Raw genomic sequence first — 26,181 nt, 5'->3', positions numbered from 1 at the left:
AAGAGGCTATGGGTTAATGTAATGTGTATCTTCATACATATAAAGTTTTCTTTAAAAATGTATAAAATAAAATAATTGCATTTACCCTGGCTGCACTGTATAATAGAGTATATTGAGAACGTCTCTCTAGAAATGCTGTACACCATTTTAAAAGTTCATAAAAGTATTTTTAAACATAGATTTTCAGAGGTGAAAAGAATTCTGATTTTAGTTTAATTTGTTTTTTATTAAGAGCCCATTTGGAGGCTAGTGCAGAGAGATGGAGCCGGTTACTGGCTTCACTGGAAGATCTGTGCAGGTGGCTAAATCTCAAAGACGAGGGGCTGAAGAAACAGATGCCGATAGGAGGAGATGTCCCAACTTTGCAACAGCAGCACAGCCACTGCACTGTAAGTTTCCAGAGTCTATTGCTGCTCGATTTCTTGGTCGGTTTTTGTTTGTTTATTTTACAGTTCACATTGTTTCACAATACAGTTGGAATGATTCATCAACTAATGGTGTTCTTTTAAAGAACCACCATTGCACTCACTTGAGAACCAAGTCCTTGACTGGTATGAGAAATCAAATCGCAGAATGGAACTCTCTGTGATTTCCAGTGGATATGAGTGCAGTAAAGGAGGTCTGAGTCCCTGCAGTATTTCAACCTTTTACAGCTAGATATATAAGATAGGCTTTAAGTTCATGTTCCCATCTATGAATCTTCCATCTATGACTACCAGTTCCACAGGCATCACTACTGCAAAGCAAAGCTGTTTGGAAATGTATAGCTGGGCTGTTCCAATAAGAGAATGGATATAACAGTTTCCCCTCCGTATACATTAGAATACACTTGCATATTACTCTGTCACTGCTGATTTAAAGTAAACAAGGCCCATTTTATTAATTTCTGGTTGATTGGTAAAGTTTTAAAGTCCACAAACCGGGCTTGAATTATTAACTTCCTGTGTGCGGGGGAATGTCCAACCCCTCTTGAAAATGTGGGTTGTATTATACCCGTGAAGGCAGTGTTACAGTTCATTCAGTTTCCACACAAAAAAGTGAATTTTTGGTCAATTGTTCAGCTTTTTAGCGAGATAGGGTGATTTGCCCACCCTTTAAAGTCATACAATGTTTTAGAGGTGTACTTCCTGTGCCCCCCTGACATTCTACACAGCACTCCAGCCCAGGCTGGACGCGTCCGTGGTGACGACCTCCCTTCTGGTGACACTGCCCAGCACTACGCAAGGTGTAGATGGGCAGGCTGTTTCCACCAAGAGAGTGCCTTTATACAGTGACGATACACTGTCAATAGGCGGTCGCAATTAAATGCGGGCTGAAACCCTGCTGTTGAACCAGGCTTGCAGAGGGCGCATGCGCAGGAGACCCAAGAAGTTGTCTAAGAAGCTGCTGCCATCAAGCCCAGACATTTCTATATTCTGAAATAGCTCTAAACAGGCTCTATTCTCTGCACTGCCGTCTGACAGTGGACAGCATGGACCTGGAGTCCAAGCACACTCCTAGATAGGAGACTGTCTAAGCTGTCTGGCTATAAGACCCAACCGCTGAAGGTGGCCAGTGACAAGTTCTGTGTGAGCGTCTACATGTACTCTGATACCTTTGAGTATAACTAGAGAGAGCCCAAATGGCAAGACCCGGAACTCGTATGCTGTTCCCTGAAAGACAAACTGCAGGTACTTCCTGCGTGACGGTTTTATGGGGATGTGGAAATAGGTGTCTTTAGAGGTCCACCGTGTTGAACCAGTCGTCTGGCCTGATTTAACTGCAACACTTGTTGCATAGTCAACATTTTGGACCTCTGTCTGCGCAGATACAGGTTGACCTCTCTGAGGTTGAGGATTGGTCTGAGGCCACCATCCTGCTCTGGCACCGGGAAGTACCTGGAGTAGAACCCTTCCTCCAACTGGAAGGGTGTACCATATGAATAGCCTGCTATTGCAGCAGAGCTGATGCCGCCTGAGACACCACTGTGGCGCCTTGTGGGTCTGTGACTAATAATGGAGTCACTCCTCGAAAGGGAGGAGGACCGTGCTTGAACTGCAGAGAGTAGCCGGTTGGAATGATAATAAGCACCCAGATGTCCGTGGTGCACTGACCCACTGGGGATGGTTGCTTTTTTGGAAGCAATCTCACCAGCTCCTTCGTGGACTCCCGTGCGCAGTGAGAGCGCTGCAGCATCTTGTCTACTGCAGAACCAAAGGTATGCCCTGGTGTAATAGGGGCATCCAACAGTGGCACTCTGTCCCCATCAGGCACGCATGCCTGGGAAAGCCAAAGCTGCCTATATGCAGCTACCAGCGTTAGCCAGGTTTCTACCCACCACCTGCCCGGTCAGTTTAGACAGACGGAGCAGGTTTTTATTAACCAGGCACATCTCATCCAGCTGTAGTGGTGATGGCCTGTGGTTGTCAGAGAGGGACCGCAGTAAATGTGACTGGTAGGCTACCAGAATGCTGTTAAAGTTTCCCAGCAGTGCGGCTAACAGACTGACTGAATAGGCATACTTAAGGATCACCTCTGAGACCCGACGCTGCTTGTTGGGGCAGATAGTGTCCTTGGACAGGAGTGCTAAATTAGGAGCCTGTACCAGTGCAGCAATAGAAGCCTCCACTGGCAGGCCCAGCTTCTCCACATCGTGCACCCTATATAGAGTGTCAGTAGACTGGGAAATAGCTGGAGCTGTAGCCGGGTGACCCCAGGATGACTGGATCTCAAAGAGAAAATCCAAAGATTGACTGCCTTGCCTCACTAGACTGCAGTGGCCCTCTTGATCAATGGCATAAGCTCTGCTGACAGGGAGAGCCTAACCGCAGGGGACATGCTGTCTGACTCCACATCCTCAGACGGGAACGCCAGCTCCAGTTTGCCCACCTCCTGTTCATCCACCTCCTCAGAGGTGGCTATGTAGAGTGCGTCATCCTGCTGTCAATCTGCACTCGTAGATCCCTGAGACAACAAAGGGACAGGCGGGGCAGGGGGTGCTGAACATTCACGCAGCAACTCTGGAAGGACAGTTCCCTGGTGGGACACTGCTGTCCAGAGCTTTTCCATTTGCTCCTAGTCCACCAATTGCTTGGACCAGTGACTGTTCTTTTTCTTCCTCTTCCTCAGAGGAGAAGGAGAGGCAGAGGAGGATGCAAAAGACCATGGGCAAATTTCCAGGGTGCGTCTTCGGCTCTCCCTTTGCACAGAGCCATGGGAGGAGGGCGCAGCCACCTCTCTAACAAAGGGTGATGGGGAAGAGCGCTGTGCAGGAGTGAGGGACGCAGAGCACTCTGTAGAGTTGTGGGAGAGATGTTTCCCCAGCGTGCGCTTGGAAAAATGCACACAAAACTTGCAGAAACTGCGGTTCACCAGTGCCTCGTTTGTGTGCACCAGCCCCAGGCAGGAAGAGCATCTGCCGTGCTTGTCCTCCACTGGCAGGCCGGCCTTGCGTGTGTCACAGGGATAAAACCCAGGCACTATTCAAATTGCAAGCAATATATAGTAGGAATGTACAGTTGCTGCCTCAGCTACTAAAGTCAGCAACGGGGCTGTCAATAAGACCTGCTTAGTACCAGACTGGGGATGTAAACACTGGTTAGTACTGGGTCTTTACGGGTAGGGTATGGTACGGTATGGAACCGGGATGGTACGGGTCGGTTTGATACCAGTTAGGTGCCTGTAGCATTGGTACGGTACAGTTATGGTACTGATACGGTTTATAGCGGCACCGTACTGGTGCGGTAACCTCGGTTCCGGTACGGTACAATACGGTACACGGGGTTGGGAACAGAACAGGTTGGTGACCATCGGTACCTGGGTACGGGTCCACTTGGTTCTCAGGTACCACAGATAGCAATGCACAGAGCAGCTACCTTGGGGGCTGGCATGACTGTCACAGAGCATCTGCGAGCAGCTATGATATATTTTATTCAGGTTTGAGGTTTTAAAGAGGTTAACACCCATTCGGTAATGGTTACATTTCATACATGAAAGGGAACCTACAGCTCCTACTCCCTTGTGCTGATTTTATTATCAGGAAGGCCACAGATGTGAACTCTTTGTCATGACCAGCTACAGGTTTCATTAATCTTCTACAAATTGCAACTACTTAATTGAACAAAAAAATAAGCAACAACATAAGCTTTTCAAAATACAAAGACAGGCTACCATTCCTTTTAACCTTTCATGTGGCCTAAATTACTTTAGATACCAATTGTTTCCTAAACTGCAGTTGTAGCTTTATCACAGGAAAGATCATAACTTTAGCCTGACCCATATCTATTTTTGTCCTGCATTCTGAACTACTTATTCCAGTCAGATTAAAGCATGTTGCAGCATACCCATTTTTACAGTGGTCTCTTTTGGGGCTCTTTCAAGTCTGCCTCTTCAGAAAACCAATCATGTAAAATAAAATGGGTAGCTTTTTTTTCTTTCTTTCTTTCATCTCTCTTCAGCTGAGACTGATGAGAGTGCATGAATTACAGAATTTACTTTCATAGATTGTCTAGAAGTCATTATTATAGGATCAAAAACTCCTATTATATAAGTTCTCAATTCTATAAAAGTAAACATATGAATAGACTAAGCAATATTGATATACTATATTTCAGTCGTGTATTATTTAGCTTAGTATAGTGCAAATAATAGAAGACTAAGATGTCATTGGTCCATTTGTAGGATGTATCCAGTGAGGAACATATGTAAAGTTGTTTTTAATGTCTTGTAGTCATATGGCGCTGTTCTCCAGTTCAGTCTTTTTAATTTAACAGTAAATTGTAAAAGAATTCTATCCTGACAAGACACCCAAAGGACGTCTTTATTGAATTTAATCATCCATCATAGGTATTGTATTACAATTTACAGCCCAGCTAGTGAGATCTAAAAATCTTAAAGACCTCTCTGCTCTTGCATTTAAATGGGGTAATAACCAAGGCTTAAACTTTTTTTCCAGCCTTTCAAACTGCATAAAGTCAGTTTAATACAGTTGAGGCAAGTTCAATAGTTCAGCAGGTACTTGGACCCCACCTGGAACAAGCTTGCTTGCATCTGCATATACAGTAAGACCATACGTGGCGTGAGGTGGGATCCTAACACTGTACCTCTAATGCACAGGGGGTGATTCTACAATGATTGTGCTGGATAAATGATCTTCACCCAATTCAAAGTGAAAGTAAAGTCAGAAAAATCAGAAAGGACAATTGAATAAGTGATTAATTAGGCTCCAGCCACAGGTGTATAAAATAGGTGTTGACATGTGTTAGTTTAGTCTGAAAATTAGAGAATTACTGTTGGTGTTGGTCAGGGTTTTGTTGCAGTACTGTGTGTTTGTTGTATGTCCAAAAGTTTTGTATAGACTTTTTGTTTGCCACTTGTGCCGTTTTTATTTGCTAATGTGTTTTTGTCTGTCTTGTTTCGTGTTTTATTTGTAAAAAAAAAAAAAAGCACAACGCTTAAACCTGCAGTTTGCTTATCTGAGTCTTGCTTCCTGCCCGAAACCGCTTGGGCTGTGATGTCACCCTGTTACAGCAACTAAGAAACTTCTAGTCTGGTAGGAAGAATAAAGTGACTGAACACTGATGGCATATCTTCAGTTTAATCCACTGATCAAAAATAGCATTTGCAAGTTTAGCAATGCACTTGCTGTATGGATTTTACACACAGTTTTAAACATCCCTGTGATTTTTTATATGGAAATTCCTATGGTAAAATCTAATGGTACCCCTCGCTTTGACATGTGACCTAACATGGCTGACATATTGTACTGTGGTCATGTGACGTTTTGGTTTCTGAATGGTGGACCCAACGTTCTCTGGGTCACATTTACCGCTTTGTGGCAGTAAATTTGTCCGTCATAGCACTGTCAAAGCCTCAGATCTCACTCTGTGACATTTGTAAACAGTAATAAGGTGTTTTGTATTATGCTGAGCAGCATGTATATTTAAATTGGGCAGTGGGGAGCACTTGTCATAAGTAAGACTCCTTATGGAACCCATGTGAGTTCCTGGTCTTTATTTTTGCTGTTTTGAGCAGTGGTTGAAATTTTTTTTATGCAAACAGCTGGGAATTTCTAGAGGCCTATCTTTGATTTTTTCTTTTTTTCCTATTATCAGTCAAAGAAATTAGTATGTAAATGATTTGTCAAGGACCATGACTTGATCTACTTCTAAGTGGCTGGGTTTGTTTATAGGAGCATGGAAGTCACCCTTTGTTCAGTCACCATGACCAAACAATATACATAAATAATAATACATGTTATGTTTGTCCTTTTGAAACATCTGGGTATCAGTGGCTCATTGTCTGGATTTTAGTTTTTTTCCTAACAGGAATTTTACTTTCATGATGATAGAAAAGATGAAAATCATATTTTCCGAAAGTCTGCATTATAAATGACATTTACTTCCACATATTTTCTCTTAGTTCATGCACTTTCTAAAGTGTAAAAGTTTACTGAGTTTATGCTGATCCATCATTGCTTGTTATCCGGAAATGATATACCTTTATAAAGACATATAAAAACTATGGGCTGGAATTTCTAATGCTGACTGTTTCCATAGCAACTAAGAAATCCTTGGGTACAGTGAAATGGACATTGGCAGCTTCCCAAGCCATTACACACCACCAAGGACAAGCTCTTATGGCAGGAAAAGTCAAAACCTGGTATTTTTAAATCTCTCTTGTAAAGGCAAAACAATAGTTTAGCTGCTTACTGCACTTCCTTCTAGTACTGGTTTGCTTTACAATGGTGGCATGCATATTGTTGTACTTACAGATAATTTCCTAAACTCCAATAGGAGGAAAGACGTTTAAAAGCCAAGCATTTACTTAACCTTTAGAGGTGCCACATCTGAAAATGACTCTTGGTGTGAGATAATTGATGTAATTTTTAAATCAAACTGCACACATGTAGCTGCATAGTCCTTACCAAAGAGTCTTACAGTACATTTGCTATTTGACCTCTCGATGACCTTTGTAATATTCCTACAGTTTCACAACCTATGTTGGCTATTTTGTTGAGATTAAGGTCATTCATTTAGAAAATGCACTGCATATTTCCGCAGATTGTACCTAATTTTCATGGGTGGATACATTTTAAGGAGTTATTATAAATTTAGATCCTATCCTGTTTTGACACAGAATCATAGCAACTACTTGTGCTAAGTGCAACAATATTTGTCTTTGTGAGAAAGCTCAGTTTTATATTGCCAAGCCTCTTTGAAGGTTCAGAAGTGCTTCCATTTCTTCGATCTCTCACATCCCTCATAGGACTGCAAGCACAACACTGCTGTGTGGCCTAACCCCTTCCAGAAGCTAGCATTGACCTAATTTGTAAAGTCCCAAACTCTGGCAGTTTGGGGGCGAGGGTAGGGCTGCAACTCCCCCTGCCAAAGAGACACAGCCTTTCCTGTGACCCTGGGACTCTGTTGTTTCTTGGGATCGTCCCAATACACCACAACAAAGAAAATGTATTTGGGCGGGATATGCAGTTATTCTAGCCAAGCCAGGCAAAGTGAGGTGGGAAACAAGAGTTCTTCAGTTGGCCTTGTTATCTCGAGAAGGATAATGAGGTGAATATAAATAAAGTAAATTCATTATTGCACAGCATTAGTCATTAAGAGGTAGTGTGAGTGTTTGCAATTACTGCTGTAGCCAGTGCATTAAAGATATGTACCAGTTTATTTATTTGTATTCAGTCCCAGTGGGTTATATTGCTGATGTAGCAGCAAACAGTGATAATGTGTTTTTAGGTTTAAACCCACCAAAGGCACCTTTTGAAAAAAAAGGTTTCTTTCAGATATGGTTGATTCAGCCTCTATGAACATCAAATACAATAAGTACTCCTTGAAAAGGGACCTGTTATTTATAGAAAAAAAATGAAATACTGTGTGGACAAGCTTGAAATTGTTGATACCACAACTGGCAGCTAGTACTGCCAGAAAAATAGCATTTGCATTTTGGCAAGTTACAAAAAATAAATGTCATTTTATTATGTGTGTGTGTGTGTGTGTGTGTGTGTGTGTGTGTGTGTGTGTGTGTGTATGTATATATATATATATATATATATATATATATATATATATATTTTGAAATTCAGTTTATCCTCTAGCATGCTGTCCCATTCCCAATATCATTATGGATACAGAAAGGGGATGTTGCCTGTCAGCCTGTCATCAAATCACCCCCCCACCCCACCCCCCACCCCCCCCACCCCCTTTTAGGGTCTTTCAACACTTTTCTAATGATTTTTGAAGGACAAACAAATCAAAAACGACATGATTGTAATAAATCTGAATTTATAATAAGTTGGCAGACTATGTGAATCAGACAGCAAGTGCATCATAGATGGATTTATGGATTGGCCAGAGTCTCTCTTCAAATGAACAAAAATCTCCTCAAGAGCAACAAAGGACAGCGTAAAACCAACAGCAACTGAAGCTTGTAATTGCTGTGATTAAACATTTCTAATCTTTTAGAATGGTAATGAAAAGTGCATAATTGGGATATGAGGCCATGGTCATTCACTATAAATATTGATAGAATCTTGCAGCTGCTGTGTGCTAGTGGTGTGGTGTTTTGTTTTGTTTTTCCGGAAGCCTTTTTATTTCAGTTCAGCTGGGTTAGGCAGCAGGAGCCTCCGATCACGCAGGTAATATTAGGGGCTGTGCGGAGCTGCTGTAGAACAGCTGGCTTTTTATTTTGTTTATTTTTTTTTACTATTATGGGATACCTATTACTGTTGCTAAGGACATTACATTTCTTTGCAAAGGTTTCTTTCCATCTATAGCTTTCTTCTGGCATCCTAATTGGAAACCATGCTTGCCCAAAGTACTGTGGTTAAACAGTCAATGATCAGCCATCAATCACTGCCCTGAAGTTCAGAAAGAAAAAAAAAAAACCTAAACTAAACCCATCACTGTCAGCCTCATATCACAGTACAGGACTGACTTACATACGTATGTGAAGGGTTAATATGCATCATTAGATCTCAGGCTATTGGAGATATTTTCAGATATTAGATAAGTACCTCTGGCAAAATGTGGCAGTGGTCTTTATTTCCCCTCTAACAAGAATTGGCTGCCATATTTGTGACTTTTAGTTCATATTTTTGGAATTCCATTCTTTATCATTATTATTAAATACTACTACTACTACTACTACTACTACTACTACTACTACTACTACTACTACTACTACTACTACTACTACTACTAATGTGATGGGCTCCAGAGTGGCACATCCAGTAAAGGCACTCCGCGTGGAGTGCAGGATGCGCCCCATAGCCTGGAGATCGCTGGTTCGAGTCCAGGTTATGCCATCGCCGATTGTGGCTGCACTTTACCAGGGGGCGGCACACAATTGGCTGAGCGCCCCCTGGCTTGCTGAAGCGATTTTTATTTTAGCCATTTATTTTGACTTGTGGCAGCAGCAGTGCACTAGCAAAAGTCACAGGGCAGTGATGTCAGCTCCCTAGAAACAAGCCTGTTGGGAGTGGATTCTTTCAATGCAGTGGGTTTGGGCATTTGAGAAAGGAGAGGAAGACTCATGAAAGTAATTAGAGACTGAAGTTGATGAGAAGCAATTACACTCCGCTGTACGAATTAAAACGGTGTGCTGCTTTTTAAAAGAAAAATGAGAAAAAGCAGGTTGCGTAGAGGACTTATATTGGACCCTGACGCCCCTGATAATACAAGGGCATGGTTGTACAGTATTTGTTTGTTAGCCTATTTGTTTTTCTATGGGTCTCTCGCTATATCCTGGCCCTCGATGTATAGCGGATTTATATTAGACCCCAACACCCGCGATATATCGAGTGGGTGGTGTAGTACTGGAGATCAGATGTACTGTATTTTTTTTTTCTTTCTTGTAGTACATTTGGTACAGGCCTCTGCGTAGGCATGGAATCCAAACGTTTTTAATTCAATTTGCAAGTGCTTTTTTTAGCCAGTAGGTCATATGGTGGTTTGTCACCTTGCATATTGAATTGCAGAACTGTTAGGTGAGTGACACGACTCTCAAGATTGCATTATTTTGATTGTTCTGGGCAAAATGTAAGCAAGTCTAACAACATTACCTGCATTGGTGTTTTTTTTTTTTTTTTTTTTAAATCCCCCCCCCCCCCCCCCCCTCCCACCACCTCCTGTTGCTGTTAAATGCTGCATGGAGCACTATCATGGGAGGCATAATGACAGCTTTGTTAAATGACGGTTATGTTAACTTACAGCTTGGATTGACCGTCCTCTCACGTCAGGTGTAATTAATTAATTGAAGTGCTCACTTGAATTGTACTAGTCTGTTGACACAGTATATAGGGGTTGGAGGTAATCCACAGTAGACTGTTCACACAGCTTATTAGGAGTTTAAAAATGCACATTTTAGCACTATTGAGTTCTTGAACGTCATGGATGATATTTCTGTATATTAGTTTAGCTAAATTCTCTCTGCCATCATGTTAGTGACGCTGACACTTGCTTCTCTGTTTCTTTGTAAGCAGGAATTTAGTTTTAAATTGATTCAAACTGACAGTTCCTGCAGACCTATTTTAAGGACTACAAACTAAACAGCTTTAATACTTTTCATAGTTCTCTCACTAAAATGGATATGAAAGTCAAAAACTCCACAATCCACTCTAATACAGCTATGCTTAGGATACTGTACTGTAGTTGTTGTTAACTAACAGCAATAGCAGCAAAGGAAAGAAACAATGGTAATATGTAATTTTCAGTACCACAACCAAAAATAAAGTTTGTAAGAAACACAGGGTATTTTGCGCAATAAAATAGAACACTTTAAGCTCCGGCACCTGGATGATTTATTATTCCACAATGCACTGCATCAGCACCTCATGCAGCACCAAGGAACAAGTTAGCAGGAACCCATGTTCTGGCAGCATTCCATCTCCATTCTGGCATGACTCCCATTTCAATGGCTGATTCATCTAAAAAAGTAATTTTTATCCACTATAGGGGACAAACAGGCTATTATCAATGGGGGCATGTCATCCGCATTACTTTAGAAACTGCAAAATGTAGAATTATCCTCCGAAGATGATTGAGGTAATATGCTCAAAGTGTATTCTGGTTTCTGGGCTACACTTGTCAGTTTCTGGAATTCTCTGGTTGCTTTGTAAACGTAATTAACTATATTCACAATATTTAAACTAATTTGGAAAGGCTAATTTGTACACACATCCTTGGCACTAATTAGAGCATGTCAATTAATGTAATTTCAATCGCTATCCATGTTTGCATCTGGTGTAACTGAAATTAACAGCTATTACTCTCCGCCATGACAGTTATTATCAGAGGGGGTTTGCCTTCCAAGGAAAGTGCAGTATGCCACCTTGTCATTGTTTTACACTACATTAGTTTAGAAGTTTAAACATGTTCTTCTTTTACAGGCGTTGCACTACGAGCTGAAGGATAAAGAGCAGGCTGTTCTTAATGCCTTGGACCAGGCCAGAATTTTCTTGGCAGATCAGCCCATTGAGGGTCCCGAAGAGCCCCAGCAAAACCTGCTACCCAAAGCAGGTCTGTATAGCTCTGTGATGCTCTCAGTTCAGTGCAGTGTGGAGAAGACTTACGCCCATGTGAACTGGTGGCAGTAGCAACATTGAAACCAATCTATTTCCTGCCATCAAACTGTAAAACTAACATTGTCACCTGTTTTGAAGATGCAAGTTGGTCTGTGTTCACTAATGCACTGTAGCTCTTTCAGGCTATCCCAACAATGATGTTACCAATGAAGAGAATAGTGCAACACCAAGCCAAAGCAAGATAAGCTGCATTCTCTAATGTTACAGCTTTTTAATTCAATTAAACTGATTTATGAAATTATCTTTTTCAATTTAAAGTGACAATAGTTTGAGTGATTGTTCCTCATCATTTCAAACAAAGGTGTTAAATGGCTCACCATTTCCCAGGGCAAAATGCTTTTTTAAAAAAACAAAACAACACAAAAAATAAACAATACATAGGCATTTGTAGCTGTTCTATCATATTTGAGTTTCTTCTGTTTAGCATGATTCTGAATTCAGTTCAGAAGCAAGGGCTTTTAATAGGACAATGGGGGTGGGTGGAAGGATTATGATGGCTTGTCTCCATTAAAATGTGCTGTTTTGTTTCAAACCCTCTTGAAAAATTGATTTGAATAAGTCTTCCATATTGTGAGATGAAAGCAAAAGAGGTATTATTGGAACTAACAAACAAACTGTAGAATAATTCTGTAGATTGGCAGTGGTGATGAATAGAAGTTGTGTCCTATAATCCGATCCGAAGTCGGGGTAAGCAGTGGACAGATGCTAGCTACCTGAGTCACTTCAGAGAGAAAACAGAAATTGGCTCCTTTATCAAAAAGGATGAGTTTTAATTAGAATTTCAGATAAAATGTACATGCCAGCATTATGAGGAGAAAACATAATTGTAAACATTAGGGAACAACTTGAGGGATAGCCCAGTGTTTACTTGGATCTGTAATTGTAGTTCATTTCAGTGACTTAGTGTTTTCTTAAATATGAATGAATACTACCGCCACAGTAACAGTAATGTGTGACTTTTTAAAGATGCTTGAAGTCACATTTCATGTGGATGTCATTTATAATAGTAGTAGCCTGGAGAAAATCTCTGCCGTTCTGAATGTGACATGTGCAATTATATCTGGTTTAATGATCTGAGGTTGTTGATGATGTTGACACTGTCATAGCTTCCCTTACCCTGCCTCTACACCTGTTGACCCGTGGAGAAGTCAATGTGTTTGATAAATTGGGGGGGGGGGGGCATTAAATCAACTTAAGACCCACGGTGCTGCTTACTGTGAAGGATGCAGAGGAAGGACAAGACATGCAGACTTCATTAGAGAAGGCAGAATTAGCTATGGGCATAATTTAGCAAGTCATACACATCACAGTAGTTTCCTGTGATGGCTGGTGCGGGTACAGCTGTTTTAAAGGATTCGATTCCGTGGAGGAAGTGAAAGGACGCTGAAAGCTTTTCTAGCTGGGCATACACAAACTTTTAATGGTCTCTTCCTTGTCCACCTTACAACTCTAATCAGGTCATTAAATACAAATCAACTACACTAGTCACTTGTAATACAAAGTATTGTATTGGATACATCAATATCTTCTGTGGGGTTGACTTCGGGAACCCTGTCTATTAAAAGTAGAAATATACTAGAAATATCATGGGATGTTTTGTCTTCATAATTACTCCTATACTGGATGTCAAGGACATTGCACAGAACCTGAATGGCTTTATACTCCTAAAGTACTTTGTTTAATATTTAACATGTGTTTTACATATAACATTCCATTAATCACACATTAAATAATAAATACAGTAGCATGTACATATTTAACACTTAATGAAATTGCCACATTTCTTCCATAATGAATGTAAGGGTTGTGACATTATATTCTGAAAGTTATCTAAAAGCCTTTCAAACCATTATCCTTGCTCCTTATTGGCTCAGTGCAGCTTCTTTATATCCTTACTTCTTGTCTCAATGTTCACCTTATTTGGCAAAAACTACTGACCTTTTTTTCTCAGGGTTCACATTGCATCAGGTGAGCACAGACCACTGGGACACAACCAGAGTAGACAACAGTGCATACTGAACACATCTGCACTGACACATTACAGACCAAATCTTCACCATCTTCTCCTGTTATTAGTCCTACTTTGATGGAAGATTGCTTGCACTTTTTGTTGTTACCTTGGTTATAGTTAATAGCTTTGGTTCTGTGATCATACACACTCATTTAAGCACTGAAGTCTGTAGCCACCCCCCGTCTCAGTGCTTTGACTTTAATTCATTATTGCACACTTTTTCCTCCTTGTAAAAATAATATTTAAACAGGACCAATGGGCGCTGAAGACAAGTTGAAAAGTTTGACAGTTGTTTCCACAGGAACGCAAAACCTTTTTTTTTTATGTCCAAGTCATATGGCAAAAGAAGGAGCACTGCACATGAATTTGTGAAGTAGTAACGCTGTCGCCTTTCTCTGCAGGGCTCACCCCAGAAGAAAAGGCCCAGCGACTCGCCAAAGCCATCCGCAAGCGGTCTGTAGAGCTGAAGGAGAAGTGGCAGAGGCTGAACGCCCATGCCGGCAGCTGGCAGCAGCAGGTGGATAAGGCGCTGGGCAAGCTGCGGGACCTGCAGGGAGCTATGGATGAGCTGGATGTCCACCTGACTGAGACCGAGAGTGTCCGTGCTGGCTGGCAGCCAGTCGGAGACCTCCTCATTGACTCCTTGCAAGATCACATTGACAAAACCACTGTAAGTACTGGAAACAAGGCACTTTAGAATCTCTGTAGAAAAAATAAGGGAAAATGAATCTTTTTTTTTTAATACAGTTCTAAACAAAATTTGTAATTTCTTTTTTTTTTTGTATCGAGTCTTGAAATATCAGATTGGCTCGGATTGGTGACAATGAAGCATCAAACAGACTACAAATGCACAGTGAAATGTCGTAGGACTATATTGTAATGCTTTTGGCAGAAAAATGCTAGTGTTTCTTGGCTATAATTTTTCCCTGAAAATATTCAAGCAGTACTTAAAATTCAAAGTAAGCTTTTAAAGTTGTGCCTCGTTCATAAAATAAATATGTTGATTTATTTGATATGTTATGCTGTATTTTAAGAATATTATTTATTAACACATCAAAAACAAATATTGTCTTGCATGTCTTGGTATGATTTTCTCCAGTGGAATTTTTACTGAACTGTTAATGTGGGATATTAATTGCAAATCATTAGTTCCCAGGGACTGTGTTGACCTATAGCATGAAGACTTGGTAAGCACGTTTAAATGTTTTCTCTCTTAACTAGACATTCAGAGAAGAAATTGCCCCAATGAAACAAGAAGTCAAAATAGTAAATGATTTGTCCAGTCAGCTGGCACCGCTTGATGTTCCTCTGTCTTCAAACACCTCACGTCAGCTTGATGACCTGAATATGCGTTGGAAACTCTTACAAGTAAGAGTGAAAATGAGACCTGGAAATTGACAGCCTGAAGCTGTTTGTTTAAAGTTCATCTTGCACAATGTGCCCAGTTAAAGATCACAGCATCATGCTGGGATTGATATTGGCCTCTTGCTTTGCTTTTACAGGAGTCCCTACCAAAATTTTAAACTCAAGTTTCCCTGTAATTCTGTTGCAGATTTGGATCTTTGGTTGTATTTTTTGGGGGGGAAGAGGGGGTAGGGGGTGGATACTGCTGGTAAAACTAATGAGTTAAGTAAATGGGTTTTAAAGAGTTGTTTGGTACTCATTTAGAAACGTCTGACAGAACTATGCCGTAAACAGAAATATTATTTTCTTGGATGATCTAGCTCTGTATCTTGGAGGGTAGTTTTCTTCTTATGTTCCAAACACTGTTGGGGAAATGCAAGTTTCCTGTGGACAATCAATATAACCTTCGGCGAGGATATCATCAGACAAGCCTTTCGATTTTCTGTGACCTTTCCAGCTACCTCAGTGTTGTGTATTGATTCATATTTAAGGGCAAGGAAGACGGCGAGCCTCTTATTTATGTATCTATTTCTTTGCACTGTGTCATGCTTGCCATTCTTGTGGAGCTCAGCTGGGAATCTGTTTTATATCTGGTGGTAGGGCATATTTGCGATAAGTCTTGAGTGTGCAACAGAATCAATATTATAAGGTAGCAGTTTCTTATCAGGTATACAGTTAGGTTCTCTCCAAGTTTTTTTTTTTAGATGTGTTACACACTCTCCTCTTTCCTAAAATAAATTAACATCAGTGTTCTCTCTGTGATCTGCAGGTTGCAGTGGAGGATCGCCTCAAGCAGCTACAGGAAGCCCATCGGGATTTCGGACCATCATCACAGCATTTCCTCTCCAGTAAGAAATACATTTAGTGCCATTTGAAAGCATATTTTATACTTGTACATAAACAGAAGATGTGCTCTTCAAAATAATTGGTGTTTTCTAGAACTGAGGGCTTTCCTGGCTCTTTAAAAGATCAATACAGGATTATCCGTAAGCACACATGTATCATTAGGGTTCAAGTAACAAGTTGCTTCGTGTTTCAGATCTAATCAGAAAAGAAACTATGCTCGTCTTTTACTTTCCACATGGAATTAGATTTTTTGAATCTCTGGGCCACATGGCTGCAATTGATGACTTGTGTGTAGGCTTGCTACTTTTGGATTTAATTGGTAAAGCTTGTTAAACGTTGAATTCCCTATACATTTATATACGATAAACGTCGGTAAAACCACTCGCTATTTTTTATTTTCTTATCAAAAATAATAATTTAGAAAGCATCTCTAGTTTGTGTAGTTTTTATACTTGCTGTCTGTCCCGTTCTGAATGGCTAGGGTTCGCTGTCAGTCATCTCAGTGGTCCCTTAGTAGGCTACTGTAGTTTCACTGTCAGTCATTTTATCCTGTTCTGACAGATCTTGTTGACTGAAACAGCACTAGAATGCTCTCATTCGTTTAAATGACTGTCAATCAAGACCTACACCGAACTGTGCACATTCATTTGCCAGCTACAACGGCTGTCATTCAAAGCGCCTACTTTGAAATTCGCAGGTTAAGGTGTGGGTAAGCTTTTGTATAGGTATACGGTGACAGTTACTTGTTTGATTTGAAAATGGGGCGCAAGAGGAAAACACTTCAGTATTGTGCACAATACCTTGACCGACAGCTGAAGTCTGATGCAAGTTAGTTCTATTCAACTATCTAATGTTTTGTTCTGTGCATATTATTTTTACTCGTAAATTTATGCTATAAAAGTCTGTGTAATACACTTATGTGCTGCGTTTTCTACAGTTTATTAGAGACTATTTTTAAATGTGTGTAGGATCTTCATCAGAGGTGGTGTTCAGAACCGGCGTCGGTACATTTCTGATAAATGGGTGCTTACTACCTTTCAGACTGGCTACTCGCTGCAGTTCAAGCACGGTCCCCCTCCCTTTCGGGGCATGAATGTAACATCAGTCACGGACCCACAGGACACCGCGGTGGTGTCTCAAAGTTAGCAGCTTCGCATGATAACCCCCCTGCAGTTGGAGTAAGGGTTCCACTGCAGGTACTTCCTAGTGCCCAAGTGGGATGGTGTCCTCAGACCGAACCTAGACCAGCAGGTCAACCCATATCTAAGTCGAAGGAGGTTCAAAACGTTGATGCAGTCAATGACTTGTTGCAGTCAATAGGGCCAGGCGACTGGTTCACCACGGTGGACCTCAAAGACGGCTATTTCCACATCCCCATAAAACCAGCGCACAGGAAGTACCTGCTGTTCACTTTTCAGGGAACAACATACAAGTTATGTGTCTTGCCATTTGGCCTCTCCCTAGCTCCCAGTGCCACCTTGAAGTGCATGGAAGCTATCCTGGCCCCACTGAGACTCAAAGGCATCAGTGCTCAATTATCTGGACGACTGGCTCATTTGTGGCCAGTCTCCAGCACAGAGCCCCACACAGAACATGTCACTGGACACCTTCAACGGTTGGGCCTTCATGTGAAGAGCCAGCTCACTTCTTCTCAGACAGCCTCCTATCTAGGAGTGTGCTTGGACTCCAGGTCCATGCTATCCACTCTGTCGGATGACAGAGTGCAGAGAATAGCCGCCTGTTTGGAGCTCTTTCAGCTCAACAGAGCACTCACAGTAGTGATGTTCAAGAAACTTCTGGGCTTGATGGCAGGAGCTTCCCAGGCCCTTCCATGGAGTCTTCTGCGCATGCGCCCTCTGCAGGTCTGGTTTAACAGCAGGGTTTTTCAGCCTGCATTGAACCGTGACCACCTATTGACCATGTCTCATTACTGTTTAAAGGCAGACTCTTGGTGGAAACAGCCGGCCCATCTACTCCTCGGCATAGCGTCGGGCAGTATTACCAGAAAGGAGGTTGTCACCACAGATGCGTCCATCCTGGGCTGGGGCATTGTGTGGAATGGCAGGGGTGCGCAAGATGTGTGGAACCCCCCTTGGCAGGGTCTCCACATAAATGTTTTAGAGCTGCAGGCAGTTTACCTGACCTTGCAGCATTTTTTGCAGGAGGTTTGAGGGAGACATGTCCATGTCCGTACAGACGACACAACAGTGGTGGCTTACATCAACCACCAGGACGGCCTCAGGTCACCCAGTCTCCATCACGTGGCCCACAAGCTTTTGCTCTGGGCACGCACGTACATCCTCTCAGTGCGGGCAAACTGGGTGTGTCCCCAGCAGCTCAGAGTGGAGGCTTCACCCCAAGGTGGTGAGTCTCATTTGGGAGAGGTTTGGTAGAGCAGAGATAGATCTCTTTGCCTCCCCGGAATCAACCCACTGTCCCCTCTGGTTCTCTGTAATAGGAGGCGGGGACCCACTGGTGGTAGATGCATTGGCACACCAGTGGCTGAAGTAACTGTTATATATCTTCCCACCGCTCGCCCTACTCCCGCTGTGTCTGGAGAAAATAAGGCTGGACCGGGCCAAGGTGCTCCTAGTAGCTCCTTATTGGCCCAGGAGACTGGTTTTGAACCCTGATGCAGCTCCTGATACTGCCCAAGTGCTGCGACCTGCTCAGTCAGGCACAGGGGTCCTTATGGAATCCCGACCCATCGAGCCTGCAGCTCTGTGTCTGGCGTCTGAACAGCTGCATTTCAGCTGTCCAACAGGGTTATTGACACCCTACAAAATGCAAGAGCAGCGTCCACGCGTTCCCAATACAGGTACAAGTGGGGTGTCTTTCAGACGTGGTGTCTGCCTCATGGGTTCGACCCCTGACTTGTCCCATGGCAGTACTAGTGCAATTTTTGCAGGGCCTGTTTGATGAGTGGAAATCCCCCTCTACTTTTAAAGGTCTATCTGGTAGCCATTTCAGCTTGCCATGTCAAAATTAACTTGGTCTCCCCAGGAGCTCATTCCTGGCAGGGCAATTTTTGAAAAGGGCTCTGCGGCTGCCTATGAAGGACATTGTTCATCGCTGGAGGTTAAACGTGCTGAGCTGAAATATTTATCACTCATTCCAGTCGTTCTGCAATCTTGCCCTAGCGACGGCTTTGGTACACTCCCCCTTACGGTAATGGTTACATTTTGTACTTGAAAGGAAACATTGGGTTATTATCATAACCCTGATTACCTAAAATAGAAATATAACCATTAACCCTTTGCGGTCCTATGTCGGACCTGGTCCGACATTGCAATTATTCCTATCCGGCCCAATGTCGGACCCTGTCCGACATCATCCAAAAAAACGCAAAAAACGGGTTTCTAGTCGTTTTTTCTCCAGAAAAAGCCGAGAAAACCATTCAGTGGCTGAGTGGGAGCGACAGGAGCCGAGACAAGCCGAAAAAAAAAGGGCGTATCTCATGAATAGTCATACTTTGCCCCTATTGAGGAGTTTGGTGATAAAACGTGTGATCAGGAGATGATTGATCGGTATGTACGACTATTATTATTATTATTATTATTATTATTATTATTATTATTTATTTCTTAGCATATGTGAAAGCGATAGCGAACAAAAGGGTGGGGCAGGGCTGGAGATGCCTAGTGAGTGCTTTGTTGATATGCAGGGCCTTTTAAACCCATTTGACTGTGGGGAAAAAAAATACTTTTAAACAGCGCGTCTAAAATTAACTGCGCGTGTGAAAATAAATTGGACCTGACGCGCACTTAATACATGGACTGCAAAGGGTTAATCTTCAAGGTTGCTGTGTCCATGATTGCAGCAGGCTTGAAGGAAAAATGATGTTGAGGTCTGTGAACACAGTACTTTTCTCTCCTTGGGGGTGGGCATGGCTGCGTCACAGGCTCGTCAAGCAGCTTTGATATATCTTCTCAAGTTTTGGATGTTTAGGTGAGGTAAATACCCATACGTTACATTTCTATTTCAGGGAACCAGGGTTATTATAATAGCGTAACGTTTTTTATGGTTATTACTGCTGAACACATTTTAATCACTACATACAGTACAAAAGGCCATTTGCTAGATATTTTACTGCGTGTTTGATCATCCATAATTTTCATTATTCATGCATGACATTTATATTTATCTTTTGTTACAGTATGTAGCTGACGTTTTTAATTCAAATCACAAAGTGGCGATTCCTATGCCATGTGAAATGATATAGCTCTGCAATTGTCCAGCTTGAATTTAATGGACTGATTAATGTGCTAATGTGGAAATGTACAAAAAAAATCTCATTTAACATACAGTAGCTGCTTGAAGATACTATGGTAACATATATGAGCCTTTCCTTTTCCACCCAGCATAAACACATTTAGACCTCAATGGCTCAAAAAAATAAATAAATAATGATCTAATTCCAGTAGGTGATTCAGATTTTTGGCATTATGCAATTACATATTGATTACTTAAAACAGATTGCTTATTGCATACTACGCCGTTCACATCTTCCATACTGTATTTGTTTTGTACATTTCAAACTATTTTTTTGTGTATTTCAGCTTCAGTTCAGCTTCCATGGCAGAGAGATGTATCCCATAACAAAGTTCCCTACTACATCAAGTAAGTTTGTCTTTCTGCTGCATTTCACGTTGTCATTTCAACTCTTCAGCATAACTTGTTTAATCAAAGTCACATTTCAAATTGTTAGCATTATGCAGACAGAGGATTAAAAGCCTCCTGAAAGAAGCTAAAGCTAAAAATAGCAAAGCTTTATAGAAAAGCAAATGCTTTATCTAGGAAACTGTCAACTCATTATATTTAATTTTAATAGGCATGTCGTGGCTAAGGCTAACTTAAAAGAATAATAGTAACAAATGTCATTGTTAGTCAAAGGGCAAGAGAAAAGCCACGGAAGAGGTCCACAACAGAGGTCCCGTAGTGTCCTATAGAACATTGTAGATGAATCATAGCTGACACATCACTGGTTTTAATTTTTTAAACATACAGAGAACTGATCATGTAATGCTGCCTTTGCTTTTTGCTAATGCTCAACATTGAACTTACAATGTTTTTAAAGGACACCTTTCCCTACAATATATTTCTGTGCAAAGAACTTGCCCAGATGGGCTAAGAAAGTATATCTTATGGGCATTATCCAAGAACAGTACACTAGGAACCTCCCAAACTTAAATGTCTTTATCCTGTACCAAATGTGAAATACTACTGTAGGTGTTGAGACTGCAAAGTAAAAAGAATTAATGAGACAGTTGGCTGTTGCCCTCACAAACCATGAGAGACAATAATAAGCACAAAGAAGTGTGCATACGTGGCAGTTTATCACTGTCATCTCGCCCTTTTAAATTTCTGACAGGCACAGAAAAACATTTGACGCGGTAGCCTTGATGCTTTTGTTTTTACAAGCATGTTCCTATCTTTACTAGTCATCAGCCGATCGGCAATAAAACAGCTAAATACCATTAATCTTTTCTGAGCTTCAGGCTTGTGCAGACAGGAATGCCACACATACCTGCTTCCAGCATCATATCTTGATATTTATTTTCCTCTCTCTTGGTGTCATCTTACAGTTTTATCTTTTACTAGTGGCACTTGTCTTCACCCAATATTATGTCTGGTGGGTGTTCCCTGCAGGTATTCTGCAACAAAGGATTCTCAAACTGCTACAAGACAGGCAAACAACAGCTGGTGCTTATAGACAGTTAGCACACATGCTTTTAATACCAGAGTTCTTTCTCAAACTGTCTTGCTTGCTGCCCTGTGAAGTTTGAGTTGCATACTGTTGGTGAAGTTTGCTTACATGCTGACAGACATTGCAGGGTAGGTGTTATATATAAAAAACACACACAACTTACTATGTTTGCAATAAATTCAAACATTTTATTTTTTAGTTATACAATTACAGTATCTCCAGGCCATTTTAATAAAACATTAAACTACAGTACTAGTTCTTAACACAACAGTAGGTCTACTAGTGATGTTTCATCATCTTTTCCCATCTGTATGAAACATACATGGTTACTTTTGAGGAACAGTTTATACTTTTTCGATAAATAAAAAAATAAAAAATAAACACTCATTTAGTGTCAAATCACCCAAACAAGAGCGTAACTTTTTTTTTTTTTTTTTTTTTTTATAACTGTGCTGGTCATTTGAACTTCACTGTTTGTGGAACGACTGTAAGCCTGCTGAATACTATCCCTGATTTGAACTATTCCATCTATTTATTTTCAAAGCAATTTAAGCTCAACAGCATTCTTTAAGTAGTTTAAAAAAAATGTTGAATATGTACAGGCAAACACTTTTTTAAAATGAAAAGTAAAAAAACATATGTATATGTGTATATGTGTGTATATATATATATATATATATATATATATATATATATATATATATATATATATATATATATATATATATATTCTGCTGTTTACAAAACTGCAGCTTTAGTTTAAGTGAGCCTTCATTTGTGCAAAACTTGCACGTAAACACACAAATCTCTTACTGTACTTTTTTTTTTTTTTAACATGTACTGTGGTTTATAAAAGTCACTTATTTTAGACTGCGTCAAGCCTTTTTCACGTTGAAACAAATCGACCCGTTCCATCAAGGCAAGCCATTTGTTTTTATCCATTATAGTGGCTCTGATTGTCCTTCGATTAACAGTACATGCCTCACTTAGGCGAGGTGTCTTGCTGACCTATTTCTTATTTTCAGATGCATACATGCAGATTATTTTCTTTTGCTCTGGTGTTAAATGTAAGGTCGACTCGCCATTTTGTACTTTATGTTTTGCTTTGGGAGCGGGAGTGTTAATGACATTGGTATGAACATTCAGTTAACAATGAACTAGGAAAGCGAGTCTAAGGTTAACTGCAAAACTTTGTTGTTTTAATTGGCCATGATTATTTTGTTGGCGCTACAATGAGGGAAACTACATTTATATTTACGTTTGCTTGGCTGGGGAAGGTGGCGCGGGTGGCGATATAACGGGTAAAAATAGCACTGTTTTATGTTGGTGACATTTTTTCAGAGAGAAAAGCTGGCGGTATGCGAAGGTGGCGTTATAAAGGGTGGCGGGACAACTGTAGTATGACCCCAAAACAGTGCACAGCTTACAATAATGTATACTGACTGTAGAATTGGTGCATATGAGAATAAACAAGTGTAAACCTGGTAATTTATTAAAGCCAGCAGTTACACAGTTGTATTGTACAGCTGTCCACCATGAGTAAAATATGCATTGTACGCCATGAACGTTCATGGAGTTTTCTGTTAATATAACTGGTACAACATACGGGAAAGAATGTTAAACCGAAACTAAGCAGCTGCATTTAAGGAATTACTTTTCCTCTAAATTAGTAACGTGCTGTATACCTTCAACTATCATACTTTTCTAACACCATCTTTACAATCATTTTATTTCAACACGCTGCCAATTAGGCTTGTCAGAAAGTACAATGAACGGTTTAGTTGAGGTCTGGCCTGTTTTAATTTATTTATATTTTTAAAACCGCTCTGCTTTTTAGTTTATGATAAGCTTCTGTCTCTTAATCTTACTGACTTTACTTCATTGCAGGAGATCCCCATGGTTTTGATTGGCATTGCCTATTGCAGCTTTTCCTGTATGAGGGAAGGCATTTTAGTTTTAACAAGAATTAATTAGTTCTGACATTGTCACATGAAAACAATCATAATTACAAGTCTCTTTTTAATGTTTTGTTAGTAAATCTAGGCAATGGTTGTCAATCAGTATGAAGAGGTATCAAAGAGGGCTGTTAGTGGGAAGCACAGTACACATGCAAGATGAAGACTGACAAAAGACTGTGCATCCAGAAGTTTGCGGTTTTCAATAGAACAATTGTGTGACTGAAGTAGATTAATTTTTTTTAATGTAAAAATGTGTGTAGTTACTGCTTATAAAAAGACTAGTAATAGCAATAATAATTATATATTGAGTCTTACAACTTACAATACACAATTTTTGAGTATTAATTAACATCTAGCCATGTATTTGTTTGTGCATCAGTGCTAACACTGTCATAGATCAGGCTATTTTACTGTTGCCTAACACAGGGGACACAAATTACTTATCCCATGGTTTTAATGTTATAATACCTGTTCGATTAGCTTAGCTGCTCAGGTGTGCAATTCGTATTGCCCGACGCCCTGGATAACAAGATTTGTGTGAGGGACAAGTTTTGCCTTTATACTTTGCCCGTCGGACAAGTAGTTTTTATGTATTTATTTATCCTATGTTTGATCTGTTGGTAGAAAGACACTCTGGGTATATTTGCAAGAGAGCCACGCAAGTTTCTGAAAACGGAAAAGTCAAGCACCTACACACAAGCATTTAAAAAAATGTTTACGTCCCACCCCTATCACTTCTCATTGGCTAGCTGTGGGAAAAGCTGATCTTCTATTGGTTACAAAGAAACTTGGAAATGGCTGCCAAGAGAGCCTCTGGCAAGGCACAGACTAATCTTTTAAACTTAAGATATTATTTACGTTTTTTGTAAATTAGCAAATAAGTGATGCTGCTTTCTTAATACATGGACCTGACATTTAAATGCAGCAATCTAGTAATTTATAAAACTTTGTGGTCAAGTGTGTACAGTACTTGTTGGGAATGTGAACTTTACTGTTTTAGAAGCATTTCAAGACAATTTCCCTGGCAATTTTTTTATTTTTATTTTATTTTAGTGTAACCTTTTTTTCTATTTACCATGTTTGCATATTTTTTTAGATTTAAAAGCTATAAAAAAAATAAATAAGTGTTTGACTATATTTAAACAGAGGTGATATTAGGTATTTTTGGACATGCACAATCCATTGATTTGTGAAACTATCAAAATATGAAGTTTGACAAATATATGTTTAATGATAGAAATGAAATAATTATATATGAGATTATTGGTATAAAATTTATTATTTTAAAATAAAATACTGTACATTACATGACAGTTTGTTTATGTATGAATTAATTTATGTATTTAATATTCAGTGAGAGTAGTGCAGGGAAAGAATGTTGTCCTCCCAACAAAAAAATAAAATAAAGCCATCAGGTTATGAAACCAGGATCACCTGCTGCAGCAGTGTTCCAGTCAGTCGTCATGGGACAAGGTGTTAGATGACTGTAATAACTGTAAAATGTTGTACTGTTTTAAAAAAAATATATAATAATTATATATAAAATTAAAAAAACTATTTTGTCTTTGCAGAATTTGATGGTCCTGACTGTAAATATTGTGTGCATTTTGGTAGAAAAACAGTAAAAAATGCAGAGAAATGTGACAGGTTATACAACATGTCCTTTAAAAATCTGGGGTTCAGCAGACAAGTTGATTTTTCAAATATTACACACCCCTGATACTATGTGCAAACGATGACATCCAGTGCCAATTAAATGGTTGATTTTTGTATTGTCTATTTTGTTTTTGTTCCAGCCATCAGACCCAGACTACCTGTTGGGACCATCCAAAGATGACAGAGATGTTCCAGTCTCTTGGTAGGTAGTCACCTTATGCTTACCAGTGTTGTGGGTCACCCTTCGCTACAAATATTTTTCTGTGAATATTCAGATATGGGAATTTCCTGTTTGAGATGTATTGCAACTTGCCAGGAAACAGCTGGGGAAGAAAATAGTAATGTACAGTATTCTATAAGATTCTTTCGGATGTATGATATTCTAAAGTGGTATTTTTTTGTGGTATTATACAGGGATTTAAAAAAATGTTGCTAACTTATTTTGGGACCAATATAACCGAACATGCAAATGTCAGGTAACATTGACTTTGCAAACCTTGTTATTCCATTAGTTGGGTTTAAAAACCTTTTGAAATGTTGCAACATGACCCTTAATTTGATGAGAAACACTCGACAACTGACATTTTCAGCAACCAGCTGTATTCAGCATGAAACAAGAACACCCTGACTCCCTTTTGGGGGCTAACAAGCACTGTGGAGAGGGTTGAGGTGTTGGCCTTTCCAGGTGGCCCTAACAAGCTCTTATGAGCAATGATTTCTTTTATGTGGGTGAACCTTTTCTGCCAGATGGTCGATGTAACACAGAAACAATAATACAAATTGGACAAGTGCATTTCATCATTCTGAAACCCCACTGGTGGTGGGAAGGTCATAGTAAAGCTTTGTTCCAAAATGAGGTAGGAAGAAAATTCTGCTTATTCAAGGCAGCTAGAATTAATTAGCTGTAGGAAACGTTTGGTGCTTTAAAGCATTTTTGTTTAAGTATCAGATTGATCTTGAGAATCATTCTGAGGGCTCCTTTACTGCACAGCGCACCTTTTAGTGTGCTTTGAAAGCAAAGTGCCAT

At 40.2% G+C, this 26,181-nt stretch overlaps 1 protein-coding gene across 6 annotated transcripts in view; it reads left to right on the top strand.

The window, feature by feature from the left end:
* The window catches only part of LOC117402749 (utrophin-like), a 251,345-nt gene that overhangs the window by 162,702 nt on the left and 62,462 nt on the right, over nt 1–26,181 (top strand). For all 6 annotated transcript variants that reach the window (XM_059024118.1, XM_059024119.1, XM_059024120.1 and 3 more), the window contains 7 exons: nt 233–389; nt 11,378–11,507; nt 13,985–14,253; nt 14,805–14,951; nt 15,757–15,835; nt 20,393–20,453; nt 25,295–25,356. In XM_059024118.1, coding sequence (XP_058880101.1) covers nt 233–389; nt 11,378–11,507; nt 13,985–14,253; nt 14,805–14,951; nt 15,757–15,835; nt 20,393–20,453; nt 25,295–25,356 — 905 coding nt within the window. The remainder of the gene's footprint in view (nt 1–232; nt 390–11,377; nt 11,508–13,984; nt 14,254–14,804; nt 14,952–15,756; nt 15,836–20,392; nt 20,454–25,294; nt 25,357–26,181) is intronic.

This window comes from Acipenser ruthenus, chromosome 5, assembly GCF_902713425.1.
Source record: "Acipenser ruthenus chromosome 5, fAciRut3.2 maternal haplotype, whole genome shotgun sequence".
NCBI classification, from domain to species: domain Eukaryota; kingdom Metazoa; phylum Chordata; class Actinopteri; order Acipenseriformes; family Acipenseridae; genus Acipenser; species Acipenser ruthenus.
The sequence above is the reverse complement of the archived record's forward strand: the minus strand, read 5'-3'. Positions and strand labels throughout refer to the sequence as shown.